The 16,924-nt window shown below is 41.8% G+C and overlaps 1 protein-coding gene across 3 annotated transcripts in view; it reads right to left on the bottom strand.

Annotated features, from left to right (window-relative positions):
• RPS6KA6 (ribosomal protein S6 kinase A6) overlaps window positions 1-16,924 on the bottom strand; it is a 40,562-nt gene that overhangs the window by 23,262 nt on the left and 376 nt on the right. For all 3 annotated transcript variants that reach the window (XM_064158972.1, XM_064158975.1, XM_064158974.1), the window contains exons 2-4: window positions 7,112-7,171; window positions 3,963-4,079; window positions 611-692 (exon numbers count right to left, since the gene is read on the bottom strand). In XM_064158972.1, coding sequence (XP_064015042.1) covers window positions 611-692; window positions 3,963-4,079; window positions 7,112-7,171 — 259 coding nt within the window. The remainder of the gene's footprint in view (window positions 1-610; window positions 693-3,962; window positions 4,080-7,111; window positions 7,172-16,924) is intronic.

Raw genomic sequence — 16,924 nt, 5'->3', positions numbered from 1 at the left:
CTGCCCCAGCTTCCTTACTGCCCTCATCTGTTCCTCCAATAATCTGTGATAGATTTTAATATTTTCAATTAAAATAAAAAATCTCACATCTACAGTTCCAGGCAGTTAACTTTAACCTCTCAGTGTACTGAAAATACACTGTCTATCTTTCAAGATTACTTTTTCCTCTGCAACTAGTAACAGTTCTTATTTACACATAGTGGAGCTGTACCCATTAGTGTCTTCTGAAGGCCAGAAGAGTAAATTAGCTCACTATGGCACCTATAGAAAAAGGGAATGACTTAATTGTAACCACAGTAGAGTTCCAACTTAAAAGACAAAAAGAAAATTGGTTTTAATTTGTGTTAACATAAATGAGAAGACTAAAGAGAATTCAACAATCCCTTTGAAAGAGCACTTTTTAACCACCTAATTAAAGCCATCTGGCCAGGTTTAAAACAATCCTTAAACATGAACTTACAAGTTTAGTCTAGGAAAAAACAGCTACTGTCAGAGAAGAGTTACAAACTCACTGGAAAATACTTATGATTTTAAAGAAAAGCTTTTAAAAGGAAGTATTTTCAAGCTTGAAAGCACTTTTCTACAATTTCAGCTCTGAAGCCCCACATACCTTTTAAAGAAGCTTTTTTCAACACTTTCATTGCATAAAGTTGCCCAGCATCAGGACCAATTATTTTCCGCACGAGGAAGACCTGGTAACACAAACCCCACTCTTAAAATGACTGTTCAAAATATCATGTGACCTGACTAAAAACCCTGACTAGGGCTTTGCTTCTTCTAACTTCATAAATGCAGACAAGGAGATAGCTTGTCCCTAGTTCCATCCCATCCCTCCTTAACTCTGAGCAACAAGAAGACGCCAAATACTCAGCGTAAATCTTTTTTGCATAAGCAAGCCCAGCAATCGATATGCAACTAACACAAAGCATTTGCCAGCCTCCCACTAATTTCAGGCAGCTTCCAATGTTCTTTCCTAAGTACATACCCTTAGAGGAAGGGCAAAATTGCATTCCCTTAATCTGATTAAAGGTTGAAGCACCACCAAGCTCTCTGTAGTACCCAGACTGGCCATAAACTACACATACTCTCCTACAGCAAGCTGCTTAAATAAGTACTTAGCAAATACATGATTCCAGAAGTGTGTTTCTTCATAGTACTTTTAGAGAATCATAATCATGCCTGGTCTGCCACCTCCTAAGGGACTTTTGAGGTTAAAGATGCAAGTCCCAAACATGTAACAGAATTCATCAACAGACTCCGTAAGAGTGGTGAGATGAAGACAGGAAAACCTCACCATTTAAGATGAAAACAGCCTTTCCTTCTGGAATAGCAACTCCAACAGGTTTTTCTGGTCTCCTCTTTCCAGAGGAGTTTCAAAGATGGGTGCTATATAAGTTGACACTAAGTATAAGGGTACATAGCCTAATGCAGTACAAATACATGTAATACTCTGCCCACTAGATCTTTCTGTTTGTTTGGTGTCTGCTCCTGTTTCCAAGTTGTTGCCCTTACTAGAGCAAAGGGTCACAAAGATGATCCAAGAGCTGGAACACCTCTGCTGTGAGGACAGGCAGAGGGAGCTGGGGGTGTTCAGCCTAGAGAAGAGAAGACTCCAGGAGGACCTTAGAGCTGCATTCTAGTACCTGAAGGGATCCTACAGGAAGGCTGCAGAGGGACTTTTCATAGAGGTGTCTAGCGACAAGACAAGGGGGAATGGAAGCTAAGGGAGACCAGGGTTAGACTGGAGCTTAGGAAGAAGTTCTTCAGTAGGAGGGTGGTGAGACTCTGCAATAGGATGCCCAGGGAGGCTGTAGATACCTCCTCTCTGAGAATGCTCAAGGTCAGGTCAGATGAGGGCTTGAGCAGCCAACTCTAGTAAAGAGGTGTCCCTGCAGGGAAGGTAGAGTAGATGATCTCTAATCTAAGCCATTCTATGATTCTATTAGTTATGAGGAGTGCTTGTACTGTAAAAAAAATGATACAAGTCATAAGAGAATGTCAAGGGCAACTAGAAATTGCCTCTCTGATCTTAATTTATTCAGATTTTCATGAACACTTTGTAAGAAATCATTTTTTTAAACTGGAATGTCAGATTTTCCACTCTACAATCAGAAACTCATACACAGCCACTGACTAAAGTGTACAGGGATGGAAGAAGGGGTTGGGTTTTTTTTTTCCCCCTCTAAGCTCTGGTTAGATGCAAAATGTCATCATGTGCCAAGGTTACTAGGCTTTTTGTTTCAAGTTTTATCCAATGATTGGCCCTACAGCACTGCTCTCATATTATGATGTTGCTCTAATAGTACAGGAAGTAATTCAGTCACCAGCAAACAAGACAACATATGTAGATTAAGGCACTCCTGACTCCAAGTAAAATATTAGTAGGCAGGTACAAATAATTTAGTGCTTAAGAACCAGAACTTTGTGAGAATGTAAGGCTTTTATGTACAAGGACCAAAACAGTTGCCCCTAAAAACCACTCAAGCACCATCTCGCAGTCTCCACAGTCCTGCACCTTGCGGAGATGCAGTGGTTACTCGTTCGTTTGTAAAGCAGAAGTCAAGATGAGTACATTGTGCAAGGTGATTCATTTAAGTGACTCAACACATCCTCAGCAGAAGGTTATCAAAAGCCAAAGAGAGGAATCTAGTATCAGAACTGAGGTTTTAACCCTTTATTTTTGTGTAACACTGCAAATTCCTACATGGATGCTGAAAAAAAAAAGGTAGAAAATAGACTGTAGCACTGTACTAAGCTACAGCAAACAAATCTTGTGTTTACTAAATCCAAAGGGAGATCCCTGGGAAGTATGAACTGGAGAGAGAAAACACACACCATGAAAGCAGCAGCCATGGATCATCCTTGTTTGTTTTCCTTTTGGTAGGCAGCGACAAATACCGGATGAAACGAGCCCTGCTCAGAAGTGCAGCAGTTACTCTCCAGTTTTAAAGCTGGCTCCTGAACCAAGGCCTGCCAGGTTTCAAAAGCTTCAAAACACCTCACCAAGCTGGTGGGATTCTGAGCAAGAGCATTCCTTAGGCTGTCAGAAGTCTGAACTCTGTGAAGTGAGAATCTGAGTCAGAGCTAAGATGCTCATACCAGATAGCTTAAGACATCTCAAGTCAGAAGTAATAAATGCAAGGAGCATTTTAGGCTCTGAAGATGAAAAGTGTCATGAGGAAACTGGCAACCAATATTTGCAGATAAAGAAATGTTTCTTAAGCTGTAAAACATTAAGAACTACTCGAAAATCTGTTTTCTAAGCTGCCACTTATTCACAGAAAGCTTTCCTGGTCTATTTTTTTGTCCCTTCTTGTATGTGTCTATGCAGAGGTTTGTTCCTGCCATAAGACAGAGAAAACCAGCAGAAGAACAGGAAAATGGAAACATACAAAGCTGATTGTCTGCTTTAAGAGTCTGGTTCTACAAAACAGATGACTTTCATACATACTAGGACTAGTATTTCAGCTTATGTGTTTCAAACTAGCAGCTGAGACATCTGATTTTTCACTTCATTTCTGCAAATCACAACTTTCCAGGGCAAACCTCCTCAAATCTGCCTGACCCTTCTGCCTAGAGACCGAGGCTGTTTCTGTCTAAGATCATTTGATACCCTGCTATGAACAGCAACCCTTTGGCACCAGAGTACGATATGAAAAGGATGAAATTTGTCAATGTTCTCAAATGTTCCCAGCAACTCTGCTCTGGCACTGTCTTTATAGAATATCTACACAGATCTATGGGAACAGACCTTAGGAATCCTACCACAGTAAAAGCAAAACACACACATCCCTCCCAACACAGCTGCAAAGGAGGATACACAGCTTCCTCCAAAACAGGGCCATTTCCAAATCAATATCTATCTATACACAGATTTGTTAAGCTCACACCTAACCTGGTAGGTATAGAAAGTAAGACAAAGCAAAGCAGGTTCAAAGTGGAAACCAAGTCTGTCACCATACCTTTCCAAACGATCCTTGCCCAAGAACCTTAAGTAGTTCAAACTGTGCTGGATCTGCTTTCTCACATCCTTCTTTCACATGGTGTGTAATAGGAATCTCTTTCACACTTCCTTCATCCTATTATTTCAAGGCAAACAAAACACAGCAGTGAACAGGCATGAATTCTTCAACTCATATTACAAGTGCTTGGTTTAGTTATTTTTTTTAGTAAAATACTTGAAATCCTAGCAAGGCATTATGAAAAAAAGAGGCTCTTCAAATGAAGGGTTTTCCCATCTACCCTTTATCTAAAATGTCTAAACTGAGCTAAATTCTCACAGAAGGCTCATTTCCTTTTGTCATAAATATTAAGACTACTGCAAAGATGGATTTTCTTCTATGAAAGAAATAAATGTACAGATTTTTTTAAACCAAGATGATCCTTCAGTGCTCCACCTCTGTTTTGGTGGCCTTTCATTTTCCCAGTGGTTATGTTTCTCATTTTTCCCTTTTCTGATATAGTGTTAATAAAATTTTAATTGAATTTCATCATGTTAGGTAATTACTGCTTTTCACAGCAGCACATAATAAATATGGTCATCCACTTCTAGCTGGAGGGACATGCAGCATTTGAAGAGCATAAATAAGGTATGAGTCATCTTTAAGAACTCCAAGGACTGTTGTATCCAACAGCAGAAACATGGGTCTGGGGTGCAGAGCCCATGGAAAGACTATCCTGTGCAAAGACCACCTTTAGAAAGCTGGGGGCAGTTCTAAGGCAAATAAAAGCCTCAGCAATATGTTGACTCTCTTGGTGCCACTCTCATCTTTAGGAAAGCAGGACACAGCAGCTACCATTGTGAAAAGACAAATACTCGTGATGAAAACCGATCAGGTGATGCATTACAGCTTTTCTGGTGTAAGAAAAGTTCTGAGCCAAAACAAGCGAGATGTCAAAACAAGCCCTCGTGAAACTACAGACTACATGCTAAAGGAGCCAGATGTCCTATCAGTGGGCACCACTGAGAAGGGGCAATGGGCTCAAACCAGAATAATGGAAGCTCCAGCTAAACATAAGGGCAACCTGCTGTGGGTGACCCTGCTTTAGCATGAGGCTCAGAGTAGGTCTCCAGAGGTTCCCTCCAACCCATATCATTCTGTAAGTGCTTCCTCCTCCTCTTATTTCATACTTCTCCTGGAAGAAGGTCTGTTCTGCCTCTTTCCCATGCAAAAGTAGCTATCAGCACAAGACACTACTGGATAACAAATTTAACTCTAATTCACACTCTAAGCCATCTCCCTCTCTGCTGACAAAACCCAGCTGACACACTGATGAGAGGATAGACATCTCAAGCTCATTTCAACCATCCGCCTTTTTGACTATGCACCTCCACACTCCCAGGAAAGATGCACATGTTTTTTTCAATGGCTTTTTATTTCATTTTTAAACACATGTCTAGGAATTAAGGCAGGTAAGAACACCAGCATCTCAAGTCATCTGACAACAGATGAAAGCAGCAAGTCATGTAAGTTACGCAGCAAGCCATCTAGTTAGACACCAAGTCATACAACAGAGTTAATGACTGGTTCTTTGCATGAAATATGTAAATATTCTAGGTAGAAGCTTTCTACTTCACCACCCTAATTTGTATTCCTTAGCACTGTGAACCTTTGCATAAGAAAAAGATCTGGAAGAGTTCACCTGCTCTTCTGTTTATCACCCACAGTCATTAGCCTGTGACATCACAGGTGGTTGCTGCGGAGACTGACAAGAGTGTTTCTAAATGTGAACTGAGGGAAAAAAATGCCATGCAAATAAAGAATAAGTTGAGATGTAGGAAATGAGTTAATTTTTATCAAGTGTTTTACCTTCACAAAAGATGCCTATATAATTTCACCTACTTGACTATCATTAAAGTACTAAAAATTGGCATGACTTAAGTATAAAAAGACCTCTGCATCATCAACAAGAAATGAGCAGTTAAAGAGCTGAGCATTTATGTGTGTGTATATATATCCTAATTTTGGTTTAATTTCTACTTTGGCCTCCACGAACTGCAAGTTTGGTTATCTGATTTTGTGCTCTGCTGCTTGAGCAGCAAATTTATGTCAGGACTCAGCTAGAAGATCCCATTGAGTTGCCTTGCACAAGAGGTAACTATTCCCAGCAGGTTCACCAGAAGACAAAGCACTGAAAGAAAGGCTGCAATCAGTTATGGCTTTGTGCCATCCTCCTTTGTTACAGCTTGACTGGTATGCAGCTCCAAGTACCTAACAAACAAGCCCAACAACATCCTTCTGGTTCAAGTGCAGTGAAAGACTGAGACGATGCACTGCTCATCTTTCTTTGCCACATGTAAGGTGACCAACACGGATGGTTGGTTGACTTGCTCCACACCAGCAAATGTCCAAGCACCACATGCTTCTACCTCCAAGAGTTTATTTTCCAAATCATTTACATAATTTATTGCTGCAAAAAAAATTCAGTGGTTACAGGTGACAAGAAGATCCATTTGGGACATTATTCCATGATCCTGTTCCAAAAACGACTGCACTGAAAAATGGTGGTCAGTTTTTCCATGCAAAAATCAGGCATTTCACCACATATAGAATCAGCCTGAAATGTAGTTCAGAACACTTGATTTGCAGAATCTCCTAAATATGTGCATCACCATGGCACTGGACAAAACTGCTGCTCAGTAGGGTTTATCTGGGATATTTCTACACTACAAAAATATATTAATATACTGGGGCAAAGGTTAATTCTCTTCTAAACCAGCAGGATTTAGGTACCTTCTAGATGAGTATGCAACTACAGTAAAAAACACAAACAACAGATGACTGTAAAAGGAAAACATTAATCACTGTGTATAAAAGGTTCAGGAATGGACTGAGCATTTTCTGAGGCTGAGTGATCTATAAACACTCTCTCCATCACACAGAAAACATCCTCCATAAAGCACTCCCTCCTCAGCAAACATTCCCAAACAAGACACTTACAGCCCTGCCCAGGTACTCATTTTCAAAACGATCTCTGAGGCTTTGAGCCTCTTCAGGTCAAATAAAATGATAGGTTTAAAAGTTAAAGAGCAGGGAATGCAGCAAGTTTTGCTTCAAAAGGGAATCATGCTAATCAGTGTCTAAATGGAACAGCCATCAAATATACTCACGTGGTAGGAATATGGTTCACCTTCTTCCATAGGCTCATCTGCCATTTTAAGGCCATTTAGCTGGAGAGGCGAAGAGGAATGCAAAAGAGAAAGAAACAAACCGAAACCAACATTAAGACCTTGCAATTTCAAACCAGTAAAGTTCATCATCTGACCAATTTACATTTCAGAGCACAGAAATGAAAGCTGGTGTCCTTGCTGCTCCAATTTGAAACTACTTTCAAACAAATACTACTACTTAGCAGTTATATTTAGCATCTCCCTCATGTATCATTTAGCATATCCCTGTGTAACTACCATTTCACAGCACTATTTAATTGGGTTTAATTTAAAATTCTTTCTTTAAAACCTACAGATAGCAGCCATACAAGATGGCACTGAGTAAAACCCTTCCCTTAATGCACAAAATGTATGGTGGGGATGCTTTTCAGAAAGCTAAAATCTGCATTTTGAGCAGCAAATATTCATAAAAGTGATTTCAAGTCCTTTTGAGGCAAGAGGGAGAAGTACAAGAGCAGGCAGAATATACAGCATGGAATTCTTATGCACAAAAATAAATGACTGCTTTCCTTCAATTTCAGATTCCTTTAAAAGTTTGCTTGTATCAAAAGTTGTTTAACTAACTGGCAAACAGAAAACTCAAACTTCAATGAGGTACTTTAGAAAGTAGATCTGTCTGTTGAAATATTTGTGAATCAGTGTTTAAAAATGACACCTTGAAGAAGCAGAAAAATATGATATGCATCTGGAATGAAGCAAATTGTATTGCTTTTCAAATACCATGATACTCGCTGGCAGTTACCTACTCCCTCCAACAACAACAAAAATAAAGTAGCAAGTTCACAGTCACAGTAAAAAGTTCAGAAGTTGCTTAGTTTAAGTTCTCCCTCAGCAACAAAATTCAATGCTGCTTTAATAAACACAAACCTTGAACAGAATATAGAAAGCATTGATTAAAAGTGGAAACTCTTGATGAAATAATTGTGTATTTTGCTTACAACAGCAAATGTACTTACACATTCACTGTTCAGCATTAGTATCCTCATGTGGCATGGAGCTTACAGGAGATGATACTAACTAGAAATCATAAAATTTGGGTTGGAAGGGAGGTTAAAGATCAGCTAGTTCCAACCCCACTGCCATGGGCAGGGACACCTACTACAGCAGGCTGCTCAAGGATCTATCCAGCCTGGCTTTAAACACTTCCAGGGTTGGAGCCTCTACCACTTCTCTGGACAACCTGTCCCAGTGCCTTACCACACTCCTGGGGAAGAATTTCTTCCTAACGTCTAATCTTAAATCCAGCTTCATTCAGACTGAAGCTGTTACCACTTCATAAGCAAACTCGAACTACTTTATTCCTGAAAACAGAACTGAACCAATCAAGTTTTGCCCAGGCAATGAAGCTCATCACTTGTACTTCTGAATTCAACTCAACCACACACCTAAGATACTGCCACGTGCTGCAACTACCACTACGTGAGCTGCTAAAATGCAGGCCCACAGAGAAGCCTGGAATGTCACATCAACCATGCTCCTGTTTAAAAACAGGCCCCAAAACTGGACAAACAGGTAAGGTGAAGTGACAGCTTCATACCACCACGATTGCATCACCTAAGCAAACCCTCAACCACTTCCACTGCTTCTTCTAAGACTCTCAGTTTTAAGCAGAGTTTTTAAGAGCCAAGTTCTAAATGACTGGTTTGTATAAAACTTAATCTCCAGCTTTTGCACTGAGTTATTGGCACTTACTTTTTGGACTATATCCTCACTAAAAAAAAAAGTAGTATTGAGGGAAAAGGCACAAGGCATCAGCTACTTCCACTCTAAGTTGCTGCCTATTTTAACCACACTTTACACATACAGTCTCTGTGTTAACTATAATCTGTCAGTTTAACCAAGCACTGGCATATTCAACAATTCTTCATTGTGCATAATTATCACAGAATGGTTTGGGTTGGAAGGGACCTCCACAGCTCATGCAGTCCAACCCCCCTGCAGTCAGCAGCAGGGGCTTCCTCCACTACATCAGGTTGCTCAGAGCCTTGTCAAGCCTCTCTCTGAATAGCTCCAGGGATGAAGCCTCAACTATCTCCCTGGGCAACCTGTTACAGTGTTCCAACACTCTCATAGTGCAGAACTTGCTCCTTACATCAAATCTAAATTTACTTTTCTCTAATTTCAAATCATTACCCCTCTCCTGCCACTGCAGCCCTTTGCAAACAGTCCCTCTGCAGCCTTCCTGTAGCCCCTTACAGGTACTGGAAGGTCTCTATTAGGTGTCCCTAGAACCTTCTCTTCTCCAGGCTGAACAACCCTAGCTCCCTCAGCCTGTCCTCACAGCAGAGGTACTCATGGCCTTCCTTTGGACCCACTCCATCAGGTCCATGTCCTTCCTGTGATGCCACTCTAACTTCCCAGGGCTGGAAATCCATTACCCTGGACTCAGAAATCTCATATACATTGCAGAAACCAAAAGCTACCAACTGATTTGCTACATAACACTTCCACATTTTTATCCCCCAAATTAGATACTGGGAGGGATGAGACACCCACTCTATTTGTTGTTGTATGAATTAATTGAACACATGAAGAAATAACACCACAGTCTGGACTACATATGAACTCCAACCTCATTTCAGATGACTCATTCCCATGTGGTTTGACAGTATCACTAGATTATGTTCAACAGTGAATCAATAGGAAGCACACCAAAGTTGTCCAAAAAACCTATTAATAGACCACAAAAACCCACCTTGGTAATTGCAGCTTACTGCAGGTGCTCAGAAATCTGATCTCCTTCACTCATGTATTTTAATTTGAAGTGCATTTAGGGTACTTTTTACTTTGCTGTTCTTTAACCATGTCAACAATTTTTGCTTTGTGTCAAGCTCTGAAACCAGCACCACCAGCCAGAAGAAGTGCAGATACACTGAAAGCAGTTAGGGCAACTCCAGGCAACCAGATACAGAAAGCTGCCACTGCTGGAATGGGGGTTTTACACCAAACAAATGAGCATTTTATTCAATCTACACAGTTCCTGAGCATGCCATGTAGGCATACTTTGGGCTTTCTGGCAAATCAAATATAGTAAGCTATTGGATTTTAATGGCAGGTAATCAAATGTCATCTTAATTAACAATTTCCTACCGTACACTTTTCCTCTTCATTGTTGCTCATAGTTTTTTCTTTCCTGTCCAGTCTCTCTCTAACTACACAGGTTGGGATGCCTGCCAACTTTTAGTCCAAGGAATTTTATTGTCAAATGCATGAATCTACTTTTATTGCCTGATGCACACATCACACTGGTGTCTTATTTGTGAGCCCTGGGCATTGCCCATTAAAAAAAAAACAAACACAAACAAGAAAAATCCTCAAACTAACAAAACACACAGAAAAAAACCCAAAACAGCAAGCAGGAGACCTGCTGGGCTGCAACCCAAAGCCTAGTAGAGTGTTAATTATTCAGTTACATTCAGTGACAAAAATCAAATCAGTGCTGGTTTGTACCATTACTTACATTGGTCAAGTGTCAGTAACCAGAAGCTTCCACTGTTGCTCATTTGAGGCAAATAAACAACAAAAGGTAAAATTAATATTTAATTCCCACTTCTGTGGAAGCCAAATACAGAATTCTTCTTCTGCAGCCAAGTGGGACCCTTTTTAGGGATTGAATCATGAATATTTATGCACAAACATACATAGAACAGAACTGGTTTAACCTCTAAGTCATCACTTGCTAAATGTCTATGAATTCTACTCTATTATTATTAAGAATTAGAAAGCAGACAGCTATAAACAGAGCAGGTGAAAGGAAGCCAGGATTATTATTCTGAAGGAGATTCTCACCCTCCTGAATTATTTTGCTGTTCAGTATTGCTAAAGTTCTACTACTAACTGAACATTTTAAATATTAACTTCCCTTGAAGCACAAACTAAACTGAGACATGTAGGCAGACACTGTCAATACTCTCTAAATATAGATGTTGTAAAGATGAGAATAAAGTTAAGGTCAAACAACCTGACAGGTAAGAAACTTACTTTTCAGAGGTGCAGGCTGAGGGACCCAATCCTCCACTGACAAACTGAAGTAACAGAGCAACCTGCCTTCTGATTTAAATAGCTGCCATGGATCCCATGACTGGCTGGGACTACACTATTACCTTGGGAGATTATCCAAAGGGCTTCTGTGGGCTGGTAAAAGGCTTAACTACTATTGCACTCATTTTTTTCTCTGATAATTACAGCAGAACAGAAGGCTGTGATAATTACAGCAGAACAGAAGGATCCAAGTCTTACCAAAGATTTTAACCACCTTCCTCCCATATTAAAGAGGTTTTAACCATTTACATGGTCAACATGTTATGGTGGGTCAAGAGATTTTGGGCAAAAGAAGCTAGATGGCAAATTGCCCAGCTGCAAGGAGAAACAGCAGATTTAAATCGAGTTAATTCTGCCCTGTTCTCACACATCTTCACTTAAGCAGTCAAACAGTAAAGATCTGAGAGGAAACAGAAGTGAAAATGCTGTCATCATAATACTATCAGATGTAGGAAAGCATTGTTCATAACCACTCATACACAACCTAGTCTGGCCTCAAACAGGTAACATCCTACACAAAGACCAATAAAAGCTTCTGCATCCTCCACAGTTTCTCCTTCACTGTGCTTAATTTGTTGAGTTACTGCAGCCACAGTCACCAGATCTGCACCTCTCAGTTCTTCCAGATGAACACAAGACTAACCAGTTTGCTTCCCCTCAAACAAAAGTGTTACTTCAAATGCTTATTTCAAAATGTTAGTGGAAGCTTACATCAGAACCCCCAATTATTTGGGGGGGGAATCAATAAAAAAATGCTGTTGAGACATCATTTGTTCCTCATTTATTGGGAATGACATTTGCAAAGAGTTTGCATCATTAATTAGCAACACATTGGCCTACTGAATCCTGTTTCCTAAGATAGGTTGGAGAAATGTGGGTGTTGTGTACACAGCCACACAGGTGAGGGGAGTTAAAAATGTCTCAAAGTCCCTGTGAACTAAAGAGCAGCTTGCAGGCACCTATTCTTGTAACACGCTCACACCTTTCCTCCTCGCAACAGCCTTCCTGGTTTGCTTTTTGCTAGTGGCAGATATCGTCACATGCTGCTGCCCAAGCTGTATTCAGGGCTCTTCACTGCCTGCACTCACATGCTTGTGGCAAGGAACAATTTCTCCCAGTCCAGCAGCCGACCCCATGAAGTGGAAGACGCAGCAGCGTTATTAGGGTTACCCGACAGAGCTGCATCAACCAGAGCCGAGTCACACCTTGCCACAGTGTGACCCGAGGAAGGATGTCCTGACAGCAGCAGCCCCTGCAAGTCTGTGCTCAGTTTTCTTCTCACTGGCTCACTGCCTTCCAAACCTTGTGCTAGACTCAGTCCCTCAGCTCCTCTCACAAAAGGAAGAGGCCAGGTAACTCAAACTCTTTAAACACACTGAGTAAAAGAGGAAGATAAAGCCACCTACCTTAAAAAAAACAAACCCTAAACCATCATCAGTTCCTAGGGAAAGTTATAAAGGCCTTTTCCTGCGACAAATAAGTCACCCATTCAGACAAGACAACGAACCCTCAGCAAGGCACAATTGCTGATTTTAAGAGAACATTCTGATCCTTCCCATTATCACAGACCAGAGAAGAACTACATGTGTCTCAGACTGGTTACAGCTCTGATAATACAAAAAGCTGACCACAAGCACAGGGGATTGCTGAGCTAGTAAAGGACATGAGATCTTTTCACTGCTGCCTGCCTGGGAGAAGACTAACTGTAATCAAAGGGCACAAAGCAGATGCTCTGGAAACGATCTTTCATGGCAGATAAAATCTTTCCCATTTCCAATATTCTTTAAACTTGATGAAAACAACACATTTCAGATCTTATTCTTAATGTAATAAAGAAGTATATCTACATGAATACATGAACTCTGAGTTATCAAATCACACTATTCCTCTTTTAGAGTGACAGAAGCCAAAGCTATCCAGCAGGACCCTAGGAGAGCTGCCTCCAACAGCCCTCCTGTTCTGTTTAGAGGCCCAGAATAGCACAGCAGATTTCCAAAATTATCTTACCCTGAGTTATTTATTGTATTGGAGCACTCTTCAGTACATAAAGACACTCACTGCTTCCTATAAGAGTATTAATGTGCTTGCTAGCCCCTCGCCCCCCTTTTACACTGTTTTAAGGCAGCTTGTCCTCATAAGTCCTCATAAAAACTTCACTCTGTTGCAATGGCTGAGGGCACTTAAGTCAAGTTACAGGCAATACTATTACTTTCTTTTCTTAACATGACACCACCTAACTGGAGATCTTCAGAGATGCACAGAACTAGGTAGCTGAGTCATCCACGTCACTGCCAGTAATTACTCACAAAGGAGTTATGCAACTCTTAACACTGACAAAATTCAGTGGCCTTTGACAGAGCAGGCTCAGAACATGCCCAAGAGGATAGACTGAAAACACTGGCAAAACCCAAAGATGTACTTATTCAAGTTGGCATGGGCAACCCATTAGGTACCACAACAGCAAAGCTCAGCTCAGGAACAGGCCTGTTGGAGAGCAGCAACTTTTGAAGTAGCTCAGTTTTCTAGAAGAATACTTCAGCTTCCAGTCACTTTGTTGTGCCAGCCTTGTCTTTCTGGTCACCATTGGCCAATTAAGCAACTGGTTTCTAAAGTATTTCTTTCCAAGACTCTTGGTGTGAGGTTGCATTTATGCAATTCACAATATCCACCTAATTGCAAACAGCATGCACTTAAAGTCAATTACACTTACCTGTTAAATGCAAGACTACTTCTACTTAATAGGCTGAAAATCCCCAAATTACTTTACTCTGCCTAATTCCAGCTATTTTTGCACTTCATTCAGCCTGGCCAACAAAATTGCAGCATTTACTGCTTTCTCTGTATACCACAATCATATTTTAATAACCTACAACAGTTGATTATAATCAACATCTTTGTATCTTTTTTTTTTCTTCAAATCATGAAAATACTTATTAATCCTCTACTTAGGAGGAAAAAACTTCACTTGGTATTTGATGCTTAAATTGCATGACACCGACCCTTCCTTCCCAGGCTTAAGAAACTCCCACAGCCACAGAAGTGCTTCACAGGTGACACTGCTACAGGGATATGAGAACAAAGAGGGACAGCACAGCATACAATCCAAAATGTAATCCTTAGCACCTCAAAGATGTAAAAAATAATTCAGTCTGAAGTTTACTCCGACAGCTCACGTTGTTTTTACACCCTGAAGCACAAAGAACTGTTTCCCACCTTCAAGATCTGTTTTAACTTCAAGTCAACATGAGCATTACTTCACTGGAAAAGACTTATTTATAATATTGTAATCCTAAATTTAGTCAAGCAGCAGATTCTTGAGAAGAAACAAATCTTTGTTAAATCCCCAAACCACGTGAATGCGCCACTCCAACAAGCAAAAAAAAGTACCACGTTTCCCTGATACACATTTCATATAAAGCCTTATGACAACAAGAAGTATTTGTTAATGTAATTTGGGAAATTCATAAGCAACTGGAAGGAACTGGTTTCGGTATAAACGAAGCCTCAAACACTGCTAGCCAAAGGTAACACGGACGTAACAAACATGATGCCTCATTTTAATCAGAGCACAACCAAAATGGTTTCACACAGACCCTGTTAAGTAACTATTTCATGTACAGGCTTGAGAGAAACACAATTCAAACAAAGACTGTTGCAAACAGTTGCCTTCAGATGTTACATCAAGCTAGACATCCACCACATTCTGTTCCATAGGCAAGATGAGTACGACTCCAGAAACAGGCTCCTACAACAGTGCACTGCCAAGTTCTCACTTCTTTACTCACCCTATCCCAGACAAGTACTTGAGGATAACTCAGACATCGTCCCCATCACCAGAACTACTTGGTGTTGGAGCTAGGGTTTGCTCTTCAGCCACTCTCCCTCACTGCCGAAAGTTACAGCTAATCTGTACATAAAAGTAGCACTGAACACAACACAGGAAGAGCAGCAGCGGTCTTGGTGAAGTCCAGCCGAGGACCAGCAAGAGATGCACAATAACCACAAATGTTCACATTGCAACTGCAGTACTGCTGGATTATTTTAGCACCTATGTATCACAAAAGAACAGACTGATGGGGTCAAAAAAGTTCTCAGACCTTCAATAAGCTACATAACTGAACTGAAATATACTATCTGTACAAACAGCAAGACTAACAAATCACCCTTAATACTTCTGTTGACTTTTAAATCCTTACCCGTAGCTTCATTAGCATCGTTAGAATTTATTTAAGGCACAAGGACTGCAACAATGTTATTACATTATTAGAACATACTGAAGCATTCAAGTGTGGCAGCTACAGTGTAGAAATACACATCCAGTCATTAGAGCACTGGGAAGGGGCAGTCCGCAGGCACAGCTACATCAAGTATTAACAGCTAATTCAAAACCTCACCACTTTATTCCTGCTGTTTTGGGTATAAATTCTTATCAGAGAATAAAAATCAAGATCCTTTTAAAGATATCCTTTCACTATTCCCAACACTTTAACCCATGCCTTTTTACTCAAAGATGGATTTCCTACAGAGCTTTTTCTGAACAATAAGAAAAGCCAAGTGCATCACGGAAAGCAAGTCTGACCAGTTTCATGGAGCTTTACTTAGATAACATCTTGTGTGTCTAATACACCTAGGCGTAATCTTTCTTTATCATACTTGACAATACCTGCTATGCAATGCTACAGCTCTGGGTTGAAAGTGCTAAAGTTTCAATTCCCAAGCGCTCCGTTCTGCCGAGACACGTGCACAGCGTGACCAGTTTCACCGTTTCCTTGCTTTTAAACAGCATGTGGCACTTGGTTACGGATGCATGCAGTGCTAAGTGCTGTCTCAAAGGCTCCCAAAAGTCGTTCCTTGTTTAAGCATCCAGACCTCAGTCATGCACTCCCGGCTCTTTCGGTCGATTCTCTTTATGATAATTACTGTTTAGTTACTCAGTGGAAAAGCAAAGGGACCTCTCCTAGTGACAACCTACCTGGATGCACGCTCGGATTAACACAGCAACATTTTCAGAAGTTAAAGTAACTTTCCACAGGAACTACGGACGTAAAACCGAGTTCACAACCCCCCTCCAGAGCTGTATGCTACCCGGGAACCGACAAGGGTGACACTAACGCGGTTTAAAGAGGCGACACGAAGCGCACCGGCCCCTGAGGCTCGCTAACGGGAGTCATTGCGAACGCGAAGTTGGCTCCCCGAACTCCACACGTGTTACCGCTGCCTCGCGGGCTGCAGTCGCTTCCGAGCCGCGGAGCCGCCGTCGAGCTGGGAGGCAGCAGCGCCGGCCGCGACCGCTGAGGGAGGCCTACAGGGACGGGACCGGTCTCAGGGTCGCGCCTGGGGGCCGCCGAGTGCCCAGAACGGGCCAGGGCTGAGGCGAGCGCCCAGAAAGGTTGGTCCCGGACGCGGCTGCTCCGAGGAACGAGGCGTGAGCATACCAGGTGGCTTGGCGGGGGAGTCCGGAGCCGGGCGGCAGCACCGGGGAAGAAGGGGGGGGGTGAATCCCGAGGGAGCGGGGGGGAAGTGGCGGCGGCGCCGCCGAGCGCGCCGAGAGCCGGCGAGGGAGGGCGGCCGACAGACCGGGGGCAGCGAGGCGAGGTGCGGAAAGAGAGCCGCGTAACCGAGGAACGAGCGGGGTCTGGTGGGGAAAGACCAGGGCTGGGGGCGTTGCGGTCCACCCTCCCTCCGCCCCCGGCTCGGCCGCTTGTAGCAGCG

The sequence above is a fragment of the Pogoniulus pusillus genome, chromosome 19, assembly GCF_015220805.1.
Source record: "Pogoniulus pusillus isolate bPogPus1 chromosome 19, bPogPus1.pri, whole genome shotgun sequence".
NCBI lineage: Eukaryota > Metazoa > Chordata > Aves > Piciformes > Lybiidae > Pogoniulus > Pogoniulus pusillus.
Note: the sequence above shows the minus strand (reverse complement) of the source record. Positions and strands in the feature narration are given on the sequence as shown.